General features: G+C 41.9%; 1 protein-coding gene across 14 annotated transcripts in view; it reads left to right on the top strand.

Annotated features, from left to right (window-relative positions):
* The window catches only part of LOC139238943 (transcription factor 4-like), a 652,736-nt gene that overhangs the window by 422,366 nt on the left and 215,277 nt on the right, over nt 1-15,093 (top strand). For all 14 annotated transcript variants that reach the window (XM_070867526.1, XM_070867515.1, XM_070867541.1 and 11 more), the window contains one exon: nt 3,673-3,722. In XM_070867526.1, the coding sequence (XP_070723627.1) occupies nt 3,673-3,722 (50 nt within the window). The remainder of the gene's footprint in view (nt 1-3,672; nt 3,723-15,093) is intronic.

Genomic DNA, 15,093 nt, shown 5'->3' with positions numbered 1-15,093 from the left:
CGAGAGGCAGCTGACAGCGCACGCTTGGACAGTAAGCGCTTAGCGGCCCATTAGTGCCTCTCTCGGACACGAACGGCTGCCGCTAATCAATTGAATTTCTTGCCCAACATTTTTTCTTTTAATGAGGTAGAACCTATTCACACATTCTGTCATGAAGTTGGCAGGAATCTTGCAGAGGTGGACTGAAAATATTTTAAACCCGATTTTGTGAGGAACAAGTTCGGTCATTTTGGAGACTTCACAAAAATGTGTTTTGTTGTAGTTTCATGTCTTTCTGCCCAACATTTCCCTTTATTTACTTTATCACTAAGAGCCGTGAGGCTTCAAGAGCTGTTGAACCCCCAACATATCCTTTATAAAGAAGTTCAGGAATATCCACTTACTGCTAAGTTGCTTTGATCTGTCAATCTATTTGGCTCCAAAGGTGACTGCAGTGAAATTAATATAGGTTAATAGTTAGCTGGCAGCAAGACACGTGGTAATTCAGGGAGATGTCATGAAAGGTGAGAAGGAATCTCAAGCTATTACAGACAGCATTAGAAATAACAGCTGAATTTAATGCAATAATTAGAGTTTTATGCTGTCTGTAATAGCTTAAGATTCATTCTCACCTTTCATGACATCACCCTGAACCGCCAATGGTTTTAAAAAAATGATTCACTATCTATTTTACGAAGAAAAATTGAACAGCTGAATTTAAAACAGTAATTATTTTTTTCTTTGTTAAATAGATAGTGAATAATTGTTTTAAAATCATTGTTTCTTCTGGCGTAGCTTTGCTGAAGGTGATGTGATTTACGTGAATGAATACTAATTATAGCAACAGAAGAGTTAAAAGCCACCTGGATCACTTGATTGTTACTATAGTATCATAAGTTCCCCCTCTGAAACAGCCAATTTCAGGAAATTAAGCTATGCATTGTATAAAACCGGTTGCTAGGAATGTGTCACAAATAGCACCATCCTGAGTCTGCAGAATGTCCCAGGGCACATTACCTTTGGGAATAATCGAGTCTTTTTAATTTTCCCTGCAGAGATGAAATGGGAGGGGTATAGACCACGTTGGGTTAGAATGTACAAGGCATGTGGAAGAAGCAGGCTAGCTTGCTGAATGATCTCATTCCATGTTATCTTATGTTCTTAATGCCTTGAAATGCTGTCACAGGCCAAAAGAGTAAAGGTTAATAGTTTAATACTGGAATCCAAACCCTGAGATGATTTTACTGCTCAGTAGTCACATTATCCTTATACTCTCTAAGTATATACTTAGGAATTGCTCAGAATGTTCCATATTGTAAAATCATGATATCATCCTGACCAAAAAATTACTAACTGTGGCAATCATTGCAAAATTATTGAATGTTTATCAGCAGCCCATTAGTGGAAGATAACATGTAATTATGTCTATATCAATTATGACTGTATTTTTAAATGGTAATTTACTGTGGCCAAACTCAAATTTGAGCAGAAGTAAGAATAAGGAATGGCCATTAAACCAACAAGCCCATCTCTTTCTCCATACGTCGCAATGGCAAAAGTTAAGAAAGAAAATGGTGGTTCTAAAACTAGAAAAGACTGTGTTTGAAGTTGGACCAGTGTAATGCAGTAAAACCTTCGATGGCAATGACTTATGAAAAGCATCATCAGCTGATAATGACCAGCAAAATCAACATTGACATGCATTGCAGCAGTGCCTGTGAGGAGTGGCCACCTGTGAAGCGTAGCCACGTGTTCGCAGTTCCATCTGTGATTTACTGTTTTAATGAACCTGCCCTTCGAGATCGTTTCACATTATAACGGCAACATAAAAAGTGATGATATAGGGGTTGAGTGTTTTCAGATGTGATTTTAATTGACAACCATGTGGAGGAGACCACCTGTGAATAAAGACCACTTTTTGTGGGAACCACGGGTGGTCGCTTTTGACAGGTTTAGCTGCATATCCCATTATTCATTGGTATAAATCAGATGCAAGTTGTCAAAAATTATCAGGTGCTCCTATGGAGTAGCTGCTGATTTTAATGCACATGATGGTGAATATATGCTACTTAGCTAGATAGCATTATCTAACACGACAGCCATTTTCTTATTAGTAAAATTTGTCTTGAGTTTTAAGTTTCCTCTTCTTCTAAATTTTGATTTTATCCAACATGACCACCCTTTTTGGATTACTTTACTGATGCGTATCATTTACTTCTCATTTCTCTTTTTTTTTATATCTTCCTTGCTGTGTAAACGTAAGAGTGGGAAGACAAATATTACACTGGGAAAGTTGCATTATCATTGTGCTTATTTACAAGTAGAGCTTTCATATCACATACAGGCTGCCACCCCTTGGACGCCTCTCTGAAAAAGACACGTGTTACAAAAGAAGCTAATGGGTAGAAACTCCATTTGATTGCTCCTTTGGTGGCCCAGTTGGAAAAAGCACTACCTGGCATGATTCTGAGCTAGACAGAGCCGAAAGGGTTCGATCCACAATCTGGGCTGTAAACTGATCTCAGTGAAGCAGCAGTTGGGGCTTTACAGTTGACTTCAATGTCCCTTAGCTGGAAAGAGGAAAACCGGCCAGAATTCATGCTTCCGACTGTTGTCCAGTGACCTTTTCTAGGAATTGTGTAAGTGTAGACATCCAATGAGATGGTGGTTAGATTCAATTATGATATCATCATTGGCAGTCCCTTGGAATCGAGGAAGATTTGCTTCCACTCTAGAAATGAGTCCATAGGTGGCTGAACAGTTCAATACGAGAACCACAGTCCCTGTCGCCAATCTGCCCATGGTACGACAGCTTGGGCGACATTCACCAGCTACATTGCTTCCGCAAGATCCTACACATCCCTTGAGTGGACCCATGTACCAACATTAGCATCCTTGACCAGGCCAGCATCCCCAGCATTGAAGCACTAACCACACTTGATCAGCTCCACTGGGCAGGCCACATCGTTCGCATGCCAGACACGAGACTCCCAAAGCAAGCGCTCTACTCGGAACTCCTTCACGGCAAACGAGCCAAAGGTGAGCAGAGGAAACGTTACAGGGACACCCTCAAAATCTCCCTGAAAAAGTACAACATCCCCACTGACACCTGGGAGTCCCTGGCCAAAGACCGACTTAAGTGGAGGAAGTGCATCCGGGAGGGCGCTGAGCACCTCGAGTCTCATTGCCGAGAGCATGCAGAAATCAAGCGCAGGCAGCGGAAAGAGCGTGTGGCAAAACTGTCCGACCCATCCTTTCCCTCAACGACTGTCTGTCCCACCTGTGACAGGGACTGTGATTTTCATATTGAACAGTTCAGCCACCTAAGGACTCATTTTAAGAGTGGAAGCAAGTCTTCCTCGATTTCGAGGGACTGCATATGATGATGATGATGATGATTCATGAAAAATAACCCCTTGGGTGAGGTATTGAAGGCTGGCCAGCAGCTGGGGAACTTCACTCCAGCAGGAGTCACTGCCTTCAGGAAAGAGGGTGAAAACATTGGGTAAATTTAGTATTTCTGATTTTGTTTGAGGTCTATCCATCTGTACATTCCAGTCCTGTGCACTTTTCTGTGTAAAGATTGCCACCCCATTGATGTAGTGGGAAAGAAAATATACAAGTGCAGTTGAATTGACAAGTAGCCCTGGTTAAAAGAGATTTGTACTAATATGTTAACTTACTGATTTACAGAGATGCCACCGAAAAAAGTTAGGAAGGTTCCTCCAGGCTTACCATCTTCAGTAAGTTGCATTGTTCAATTATTATGTTGCTATGCGTCAAAGTATTGATGAGGACATTTTAAAGTTTATTGCTCTACATGAACAATCAGGAAGGAAGCCTTTGTGCAACGTAAATCCTTGTCGGTAGTGCAGTAAAAATACATTTTCATTCTGTTTCTGGAAATCTTATTTTGTAAGATCTAGTTATAAATCTTGTTTTCATGTCTATGTGACCTGTATATTGGAGAATGAAATCAATATTTGTATTTACTCTTTTAAACCAAAATATTAGCCATGGAAATAGATGGAGCAACTCAAACTGGGATTTACGATATCATTGTTGTAACTTAATTTCATTTCTTCTGTCTTCAAAATATGACTACATTCATTTACTCCTTGGCTGGGGAAAAAAGTTATAAATGCATAAATTGGAGAGAAGATAATATATATTAATAGTAAGCGTGAGCTCATGATTTTACTTTGTTTACTAATAAATCAAATTGTTTGATCAGAAGTAGTTTGTTTATACAATTTTTTCCCCTTTTTCTACCTTCCTCTTAAGGCATTATGTTGTGTTTTCCACCCATTAACTATGAATAGGCAGATAAGATCTTCTGCTTGAAAACATTTCTAACACCAGTACGTCTCCTAAATGGCCATTCAAGTGTGAGCCTTGATGTTGAGTGTTGGATATCGCAGCCAAGGCCGATCTTAACTTCTGCAAACATACATTTTCCAGCAGATATCACTGCATGAATATCAGGAGCAAGAGGCCTGGCAGATTTTTCCCTCCCTAGCTGAAGTCAACGGTAGTAGAGGCCAAACTGTAGCAAATCTACTGGCATCCTGGTTCAAATCAGCTAATTTAGCATAGATTAAGATTAAACCAGAAATTTTGGTTTGTATGGCTTTACCAACTGAGCCTTCAGAAGATTGTTTAGCTTATTTTTGAGCTCATTAAAGAACCTTGTCTTTATCACTGGGAAGAAGAGCCGCTTATTTTTGTTCTAATATCCCCACATGGAACAATATGGTGATTTTTTTTCGTCACAGTGAAAAGATTTACATCACGTTGTGTTTGGCAAATACTTTCTTTTTGTGTTAAGCCAACATTTACAGTGTAGATTTAAGATTGAAGTAACAAGAATCCTTTCTATCCCAGTATTTTTATGAATGATGGTTACATAAAAACCATGGCTTTATTTTTAAACATTTAATGCTCTGTTAATAATGAGGACAACTCCACTTTGGCATTGTGCTCAGTGGGAAATGCTCATGTGGCATTTATTAAATCTATAAAGATACTGAAGTAGTGTAGAGATTTTTCAAAAAGTAAATGTTTATACAACATGTAAAATACCATAAATTTTGTAACTAACAATTCATGGGCCTGCAGTGATTTAAAAGAGTGGTAAACTAGAGTTGACCATGGTACAGATGCTTGGATTATACACAATTGTGTGTTTTGTAGTGTTTTAAGAACAACTGGTGCCGTAAAAATGAGTTCAAGAAATTAATTGTAGCTGCTCCCAACAGCTTTACAAGTCGTCATCCCCCCGCCCCCCACCCCGATAGCTTTACAGACTTGTGAAGCATTCATTGGATAGTACATGACTTTTTGCTGTTTGGCAAATTGTAGTTTGATCCTCGTTTTATATTGTGGCCCACCTAAAAGCTGCAGTGACCATGAAATCTCTCTTTTTAATTATTTTTTTCTCCACACTCCAAAAGTCAGGTGATCCGACTGGGGGAAGTTGCAGGGGAGCCTTCAGCAGATTTTTTCCCCTGGTTTTGCCTACCCTTATGTTCTGTAGTAACACATCTATATACGGTAACTTTTTGACACTGATTGGATTGAGTTTGCACTCAGAGGAGAGGAATTATTTCTCTTATTTCCATGTCCGTTTTCAGCCTCTGGGCTTGAGAGTTTTTCTAGTTGTGCAAGTTTGGAGTTCAAATTATATTGAAAGATATTGATCTGTGCCAAGATCTGAGTTGAACATGTGCTGTAAGTGATGTTATTGGGCCATAACATGCTGTGGCAGGGCATCTGATGGCATCTGCCATTAGTTAGACTTGTCCTTGTGTATTTAGATTTAAAAAAATGTTTGCGTGGCAAAAGTGTAAATTAGAGTGGGTGAATTCAATGTCAAATCAACTGGGCCTTTATACATTGGAGTTTAGAAGGATGAGAGGGGATCTCATAGAAACATAAGATTCTGACGGGACGGGACAGGTTAGATGCGGGTAGAATGTTCCCGATGTTGGGGAAGTCCAGAACCAGGGGACACAGTCTTAGGATAAGGGGTAGGCCATTTAGGACTGAGGTGAGGAGAAACTTCTTCACTCAGAGAGTTGTTAACCTGTGGAATTCCCTGCCGCAGAGAGTTGTTGATGCCAGTTCATTGGATATATTCAAGAGGGAGTTAGATATGGCCCTTACGGCTAAAGAGATCAAGGTGTAAGGGGGAGATGGGAAGGCTTCCTTTCCCACAAGCGAGCCCACTGATATAGAGGGTCGACGCTCGCCCCAGCCCACGTAGCAATTCTCGAAGTTAGCAGACAGAGACCGATGGCAAAGTATAACGATCTTTATTACGAACGTCCGGGAACACCTCTTATCACAGTCGCCTGTGAGTGGAGATGCTCCCCGAACAGCACAATCATGCAACTTTTATATATTTCAAAACCCCTCTGTTCCCGGACAAGACCTCCCTAGATTTCTAATTGAACTACCTTATCAGTGCTACTTCTCTAATTGGACTACCTTATTAGTGCTACTTTGGATTGACAGGCCAAGACCCTCGTGACCGCTTTAGGCCGTGACTAGAATGACTTCATTAGGTCGGAATTTGTTATACATTTCCTTGGTGCCTGTGAGTCGCCTCGAGCCTCTTTGCAAGGTCTTATCAATGTCTGTTTAGGTTCTCACATCGTATCCTGTCGGAATATTATTGAATTGATAACTTCTGGAGCCTTGGTACAAGGCCGAAGAGAGGCCTTTTACCTCCTTATGGGTCGGTGCAGGAACCAGCACTTTAACCCTTGTCCCGCTGGTACCCCTAATGCCAAATTTCTCTTACAAAGGGGTATGGAGAGAAAACGGGAAAGGGGTACTGAGGGAATGATCAGCCATGATCTTATTGAATGGTGGTGCAGGTTCGAAGGGCCGAATGACCCACTCCTGCACCTATTTTCTATGTTTCTATGTACAGAAAGAAAAATAAAGGGAGAGAAATAAAAATTGGATTAAAAGTGAGAAAAAAGAGACAGAAAGGAAAAGTTAAAAAAAAAATCATAATTAAAACCTGAAGAAATGAGACTCCATACTTGTAATAGTTAATGTTCAATGCCAGAGAGGTTAATTGGCAGTAATTCACACATCACATTAAAAAGGTATTCACAGAAATGGACAAGACTTAACTTTCTGTTGCGAGTTTAGTTTGTATCTACCACACAAATACAGCTGTTCACTGCATTTCAGTGGTGAGGCAGACAGCGAGATGCCATTTTTGTTTAAGTTTAAGTTGCTGTACCATTTGCGCATCAATAATAGCGAATGCCATTAACCTCACTGTTATTTTGACAGCAAATTATGACAGCCCAATGACTAGTGCATTTACATCAACTACAGCAAATCCGAATTTTCTGAAGATGAAGATCAACACTGGGTTAAACAAATGTACAAATCCAAACACAATAAAGAAGAGTAATTCATCATTCATCCAGTTTGAGCTCCCCTACTTGGTTAAGTTGATCAATGTCAGGAGGAGAGCAGATCAGACAGATTGGCAATGATATCTGTGATGGACAAGAGTATTGAATCCCGGTCAGTACACTGATGATCATACTGTGAACAATACATATTTGTTTCTGAAAAGCAGGCGAGGAATGAAAAGTGGAATAAAAAGTGAAACATCATATAAATCTAGGAACAGTATCGGATAGACCTTGTCTAGGAAAAATCTGCAGTGAATTTAATACAAAGTTAGGCATCATATTAAAAGGGAGACTTCTTGAATTTTGCTGGAGTGAGAGGGGTTTGGTCGGTGGCAGGAGGACAAGTATGGCTTTGGTCACATGGCATGGCTAGCATCCTATTAAAATACAGAAGGCAGATGTTTGCTGGGTTTCTATTTCACCATCCTTTTTGGATAAGACTAACGTCAAAGAGTAGCTTCCTTGCAATCAATGGCCCGGATTTGCGGCCAGTGGCGAAGGAATCACACTCACCGTTCACTACGCTTACAGCTGCCTACAGACTTTTCATGGGCATTTGACTGGCAGCTTGCTGTCATCTGATCCAGCACGGCACCCTCTACAGGGGATCTGTGGTGTGTGTGAGTAGGGAAAACAACAGCGTGTTTCTTTAAACAATCAGAATGAAGAATTCTCACTAAGGCATGCAGAGTCTAAGCCAGGAAGTATAAATTAGAATATTTAATTCAATGTAAAATCATGTACAGAAAGCAAAATAAAGAGAGGGAAAGAAAGATAGGATTAATGGAGAGATGGGATACAGAAGGAAAAAGTAAAAAAAAACTTGTTTTTTAAATCTCTAACAATAATTAAATCTGAAGGAATGAGACTCCACACTTGTAAAGTTAAATTTTCATTGCCAGAGAGGTTGTTTGACAGTAATTAAGTCGTATCACTTAGACCTGAATGCACCAGCCCTATCTTGCTTGGCCGTGTTTAGTGGGTAACTAGTGGCTAAGTACAGCAACTTCACGCCGTTACATGGATTTGAATGCTGGATCTATCGGCAAGGTATGGGTGTAGTGAAGCTTGTGGAGGAGCAGGGTAACTCGGACAGCAGCATTCTGATTTCTGCGTTTAACTGAGCATGTGTGGACTCCGGAGGTTGCTGTCCGATTTACTCCATAATAACTGTGAGCGCTGAAAGCCTCACTGTTATTCTCAACACAAACCCAGGCCAATGCCATTGAAAGCAAATAGTTTATTCTTCAGGGTCAGTTTGAGTTTCTGGTTACTGACCCCTTAGGTGATCTATAATCTCACACCCAACTTTGATTGCTAAACCTTTCCAAAATAGAGCCTTTAAATACAATCCATGCATATATGCTATCCTGAGAGCATCTTTTTATTTCATGCTAACAGTTAACAGGTGTACTCAGCACAATTTGCAATCATGTCGGTTGACTAAGAAATGTAGGACAGGCCAGAGCACCTGTCCGGGGTTTATCTCTCATTAAGAATATAATTGCAGTTACAAGGAACCGTAAGCACCTATTTTAGGAGAATACTCCAGTTATTTTTCCATTTTTTTTGTTTTAAACAACAGCAACAAAATTGCATTTATATAATACAAAGTGTCTTCAATGAACAAAAATGTTACAAATAGCTTCATAATGGAATAAAAATACATGCCAAATAGAAGTGGTGGATTGGGAAGAGTGAAAAGGCATGATGAAAAAGGTGTAAGTAGTTTTGAGAATATGGGAAGATATTCAGGGAGTAAATGCCAGGGAGTAAGGTGACAGCAGTTGAAAGCTCTCCCTTTAATAGCTAGAAAACCCTATGGATCCAGCGGAAACAATCACAAAATGTTAAAGAAACCTAGTAAGCGATGAAGACATAAACCTAAGAACAGATCATCACAGAAAGGCTGAGGTTTATAAAGTCATCAATTCAGCAGAGATCATTTGCTGTAAAAGAAACTCCTTAGCAAGATTCAGACACTCTGGTCTTGTCTCCTCTCTTCAGGCATAAACTCTCAGTGATCTCAGAGCTGAACTATGTGGCCAAAGGAAGGAGATCCAGTGTGGAAGATGTAGTTAAAAGTCTGTGGACATTGAATCATAGAATCATAAAATGGTTATAGCACGGAAGAAGGCCATTCAGCCCATCAAACCTGTGCCAACTCTCAGCTAGTCCCACCGCCCCCCCCCCATACCCTTTCCCCAGAGCCCTGCAATTTGTTTTCCTACAGATACTTATCCAAATCCATTTTGAAAGATAAAATTGAGTCTGCCTTCACCAACCTTTTTGGCAGTGCATTCCAGATCTTAACCACTCGCTGCGCAAAAAAGTTTTTTCTTACATCGCCTTTGGTTCTTTTGCCAATCACCTTAATTCCGTGTCCTCTGTTCTCGACCCTTCTGCCAATGGGAACAGCTTCTCTCAATCTACTTAATCCAGACCTCTCATGATTTCGAACACTTCCTCTCCTCTCCTCTCAATCTTCTTTGCTCCAAGGAGAACAACCCCAGCTTCTCCAGTCTTTCAATGTAACTGAAGTCCCTCTTTCCTGGAATCATTCTCGTGAAGCTTTTCTGCACCTTCTCTAAGGCCTCCATATCCTTCCTAAAGTGTGGTGCCCAGACTTGGGCACAGTACTTCAGTTGGGGCCGAACCAGTGTTTTATACAGGTTCATCATAATTTGCACACTTTTTTGTACTCTTATGGGACCAACTGATGCCTGCTGCCCCTCCCGCTGCCACCCACACAACGGCGACCAAAGTGGCTCCCGACGGGACCTGGTGGCAGCGGGCGCCAAAAACGGACCTCCCGCCCGGTGGCCGCCGAGAAATGGGCGGCACCAAAGTCGGCCCCTATAATCTCTATTTATGAAGCCCAGGATCCCGTAAGCCTTTTTAACTGCTTTCTCCACCTGTCCTGCCACCTTCAGTGATTTATGCACACATACCCCCAGGTCTCTCTGTTTATGCACTCCCTTCAGGATTGTACCATTTAGTTTATATGTCCTCTCCAAAATGCATCACTTCACATTTTTCTGTGTTAAATTTCATCCGCCATATGTCTGCCCATTTCACCAGCCTGTCTATGTCTTCCTGAAGTTGATCACTCTCCTCCTGACTGTTCACTATACTTCCAAGTTTTGTGTCACCTGAAAATTTTGAAATTGTGCATTGTACACCCATGTCCAAGTCATTAATATATATTAAGAAAGGCAGTGATCCTAGAACCGACCCCTGGGGAACATCACTGTATACCTTCCTCCAGTCCGAAAAACTTCCCTTTCACCACTAGTCCCTGTTTCCTATCACTGAGCCAATTTTGTATCCAGGCTGCCACTGTCCCTTTTATTCCATGGGTGTCAGTTTTGCTGGCAAGCCTATTATGTGGCACTTTGTCGAACGCATTTTACAAATCCATGTACACTAACTACGTCAACCGTATTACCCTCATCAACCCTCTCTGTTACCTCATCAAAAAACTTGATCAAGTTGGCTAAACACGATTTGCCTTTAACAAATCTGTGCTGCCTTTCCTTAATTAATCCACACCTATTCAAGTGACTGTTAATTTTGGCCCTGATTACTGTTTCTAAAAGCTTCCCCACTACCGAGGTTAAATTGACTGGCCTGCAGTTGCTGGGTTTAACTTGACACCCTTTTTTGAAAATGGTGTAACATTTGCAATTCTCCAGTCCTCTGGCATACCCCCATTTCTATGGAGAATTGGAATATTATGGCCAGTACCTCCGCGATTTCCGCCCTCAATATCCTAGGATGCATTCCTCCACTCCTGGTGATTTATCTACTTTAAGTACAGCCAGCCTTTCTAATACCTCTTCTTCATCAATTTTTATCCTATCAAGTGTCTCAACTACCTCCTCCTTCACTATATTTATGGCAGCATCCTCTTCCTTGGTGAAGATAGATGCAAAGGACTCGTTTAGTACCTCAGCCATACCCTCTGCCTCCATGCATAGGTCAGCTTTTTGGTCTCTAATTGGCCCCAACCCTCCTCTTACTACCCTTTTACTATTCATATGCCTATAGAAGACTTTTGGATTGCCTTTTCTGTTTGCTGCCATTCTATTCTCATTCCCTCTCTTTGCCCTTCTTATTTACTTTTTCACTGCTCTTCTCACCTTTCTGTATATAGCCTGATTCTCAAATATATTTGCAACCTGACATCTGTCATATGCACTCTTTTTCTGCTTCATCCTATTCTCTATCTGTTTCGTCATCCAGAGAGCTCTGGCTTTAGTTGCCCTACCTTTCCCCCTCGTGGGAAGGTACCTTGACTGTACCCGAACTATTTCCTCTTTAAAGGCAACCCATTGTTCCACTACAATTTTGCCTGCCAATCTTTGATTCCAGTTTAGCCGGGTAAGATCCATGCTCATCCCACTGAAATTGCATTCCCCCAGTTAAACATTTTTACTCTAGATTGTTCCCTGTGCTTTTCCATAGCTAATCTAAACCTATGATACTATGATCACTGTTCACCTACTGACACTTGTTCCACTTGACCCATCTCAGTCCCCAGAACCAGATCCAGCAATGCATCATTGGTTGATGAGCAATTAAGTGCTTAGTTATTAAATGTCCACATCTGGAAGTCCAGTGATGGGCCAGCTTTAGTCTTGTGGGGCTCACCCTTTAAACAATGTATAATTAAAAAGAGGTGCAGGTGCAGGAGGATCGAGAGGCCCATAAAAGGGGCCCGAGAGTCAGAGGAGCCACAGGAGCAGGAGCGGGAGGATCGAGAGGCCCATAAAAGGGGCCCGAGAGTCAGAGGAGCCACAGGAGCAGGAGCGGGAGGATCGAGAGGCCCATAAAAGGGGCCCGAGAGTCGGAGGAGCCAGCTGGTGCAGGGACGAAAAGTTTTTAAAAAAAATCAAAATCGAAGTGTGACATCACAGCCAAGCGGGTAAGTGACTGGCTGGTGGATTGGTGAGTATTTTTCTTTTTCATTTCGGTAGGAAACCTTTGGCATTGTTGCCAAGTTAAGTTAATTTAGGGGTTAAGTCATGGCAGGAGAGCCCAGACCCATGTCATGCTCCTCCTGTGCTATGTGAGAAATCAGGGATATTCCCAGTGTCCCTGACTACAATGTATGCGGGAAGTGTATCCAACTGCAGCTCTTGTCAGACTGCATTGCGGCACTGGAGCTGCGCATGGATTCACTCTGGAGCATCCGCGATGCTGAGGATGTCGTGAATAGCACGTTTAGTGAGTTGGTCACACCGCAGGTAAAGGTTAAGGCAAATAGGGAATGGGTGACCATCAGGCAGAGCACAAGTAGGAAGGAAGTGCAGGGGTCCCCTGCGGTCATCTCCCTCCAAAACAGATACTTTGGATACTGTTGAGGGAGATAGCTCATCAGAGGAAGACAGCAGCAGCCAAGTTCATGGCACCATGGGTGGCTCTCCTGCACAGGAGGGCAGGAAAAAGAGTGGGAGAGCTATAGTGGTGGGGGATTTTATTGTAAGGGGAATAGATAGGTGTTTCTGCGGCCACAATTGCGACTTCAGGATGGTATGTTGCCTCCCTGGTGCAAGGGTCAAGGATATCACGGAGTGGCTGCAGGGCATTCAGGAGGGGGAGGGTGAACAGCCAGTTGTCGTGGTGCATATAGGGGTACCAACAATATAGGTGAAAAACAGGATGAGGTCCTACAAGCTGAATTTAGGGAGCTAGGAGTTAAATTAAAAAGTAGGACCTCAAAGGTAGTAATCTCAGGATTGCTACCAGTGCCATGTGCTAGTCAGAGTAGAAATAGCAGGATAGTTAAAATGAATACGTGGCTTGAGGAATGGTGCAAGAGGGAGGGATTCAAAGTCCTGGGACCGTTTCTGGGGCAGATGGGACCAGTACAAACCAGACGGTCTGCACCCGGGCAGGACCAGAAACGATGTCCCAGGGGGAGTGTTTGCTAGTGTTGTTGGGGAGGGTCTAAACTATGGTAGGGGGATGGGAATCTATGCAGGAAGACAGAGGGAAGTAAAATGGGGGCAGAAGCAAAAGGTAGAAATGAGATGAGGAAAAGTAGAGGGCAGAGAAATCAAAGGCAAAAATCAAAAAGGGCCACGTTACAACATAATTCTAAAAGGACAAAGAGTGTTAAAAAAACAAGCTTGAAGGCTATCTGTCTCAATGCGAGGAGCATTCGTAATAAGGTGGATGAATTAACTGCACAGATAGCTGTTAATGGATATAATGTAATTGGCATCACGGAGACATGTCTCCAGGGTGACCAAGGCTGGGAACTCAACATCCAGGGGTATTCAATATTCAGGAAGGAGAGACAGAAAGGAAAAGGAGGTGGGGTAGCGTTGCTGGTTAAAGAGTAGATTAATGCAATAGTAAGGATTAGCTTGGATGATGTGGAATCTGTATAGGTAGAACTACGGAACAGCAAAGGGCAGAAAACGCTCGTGGGAGTTGTGTACAGACCACCAAACAGTAATAGTGAGGTTGGGGATGGCATCAAACAGGAAATTAGGGATGCGTGCAATAAAGGTACAGCAGTTATCATGGGTGACTTTAATCTACATATAGATTTGGCTAACCAAACTGGTAGCAATACAGTGGAGGAGGATTTCCTGGAGTGTATAAGAGATGGTTTTTTAGACCAATATGTCGAGGAACCAACTGGAGAGCTGGCCATCCTAGACTGGGTGTTGTGTAATGAGAGAGGATTAATTAGCAATCTTGTTGTGCGAGGCCCCTTGGGAAAGAGTGACCATAATATAGTAGAATTCTTCATTAAGATGGAGAGTGACATAGTTAATTCAGAGACTAGGGTCCTGAACTTAAAGAAAGGTAACTTCGATGGTATGAGACGTGAATTGGCTAGGACAGACTGGCAACTGATACTTAAATGGTTGACGGTGGATAGGCAATGGCAGACATTTAAAGATCACATGGATGAACTTCAACAATTGTACATCCCTGTCTGGCGTAAAAATAAAACAGGGAAGGTGGCTCAACCATGGCTAACAAGGGAAATTAGGGATAGTGTTAAATTTAAGGAAGAGGCATATAAATTGGCCAGAAAAAGCAGCAAACCTGAGGACTGGGAGAAATTTATAATTCAGCAGAGGAGGACAAAGGGTTTACTTAGGAGGGGGAAAATAGAGTATGAGAGTAAACTTGCAGGGAACATAAAAACTGACTGCAAAAGCTTCTATAGATATGTGAAGAGAAAAAGATTAGTGAAGACAAACGTAGGTCCCTTGCAGTCAGAATCAGGTGAATTTATAATGAGGAACAAAGAAATGGCAGACTAATTGAACAAGTACTTTGGTTCTGTCTTCACTGAGGAAGACACAAATAACCTTCTGGAAATACTAGGGGACCGAGGGTCCAGCGAGAAGGAGGAACTGAAGGAAATCCTTATTAGTCAGGAAGTTGTGTTAGGGAAATTGATGGGATTGAAGGCCGATAAATCCCCAGGGCCTGATAATCTGCATCCCAGAGTACTTAAGGAAGTAGCCCTAGAAATAGTGGATGCATTAGTGGTCATTTTCCAACATTCTATAGACTCTGGATCAGTTCCTGTGGATTGGAGGGTAGCTAATGTAACCCCACTTTTTAAAAAAGGAGGGAGTGAGAAAACAGGGAATTATAGACCGGTTAGCCTGATATCGGTAGTGGTGAAAATGTTGGAATC

This window comes from Pristiophorus japonicus, chromosome 2 (assembly GCF_044704955.1).
Source record: "Pristiophorus japonicus isolate sPriJap1 chromosome 2, sPriJap1.hap1, whole genome shotgun sequence".
NCBI classification, from domain to species: Eukaryota; Metazoa; Chordata; class Chondrichthyes; family Pristiophoridae; genus Pristiophorus; species Pristiophorus japonicus.
The sequence above is the reverse complement of the archived record's forward strand: the minus strand, read 5'-3'. Positions and strand labels throughout refer to the sequence as shown.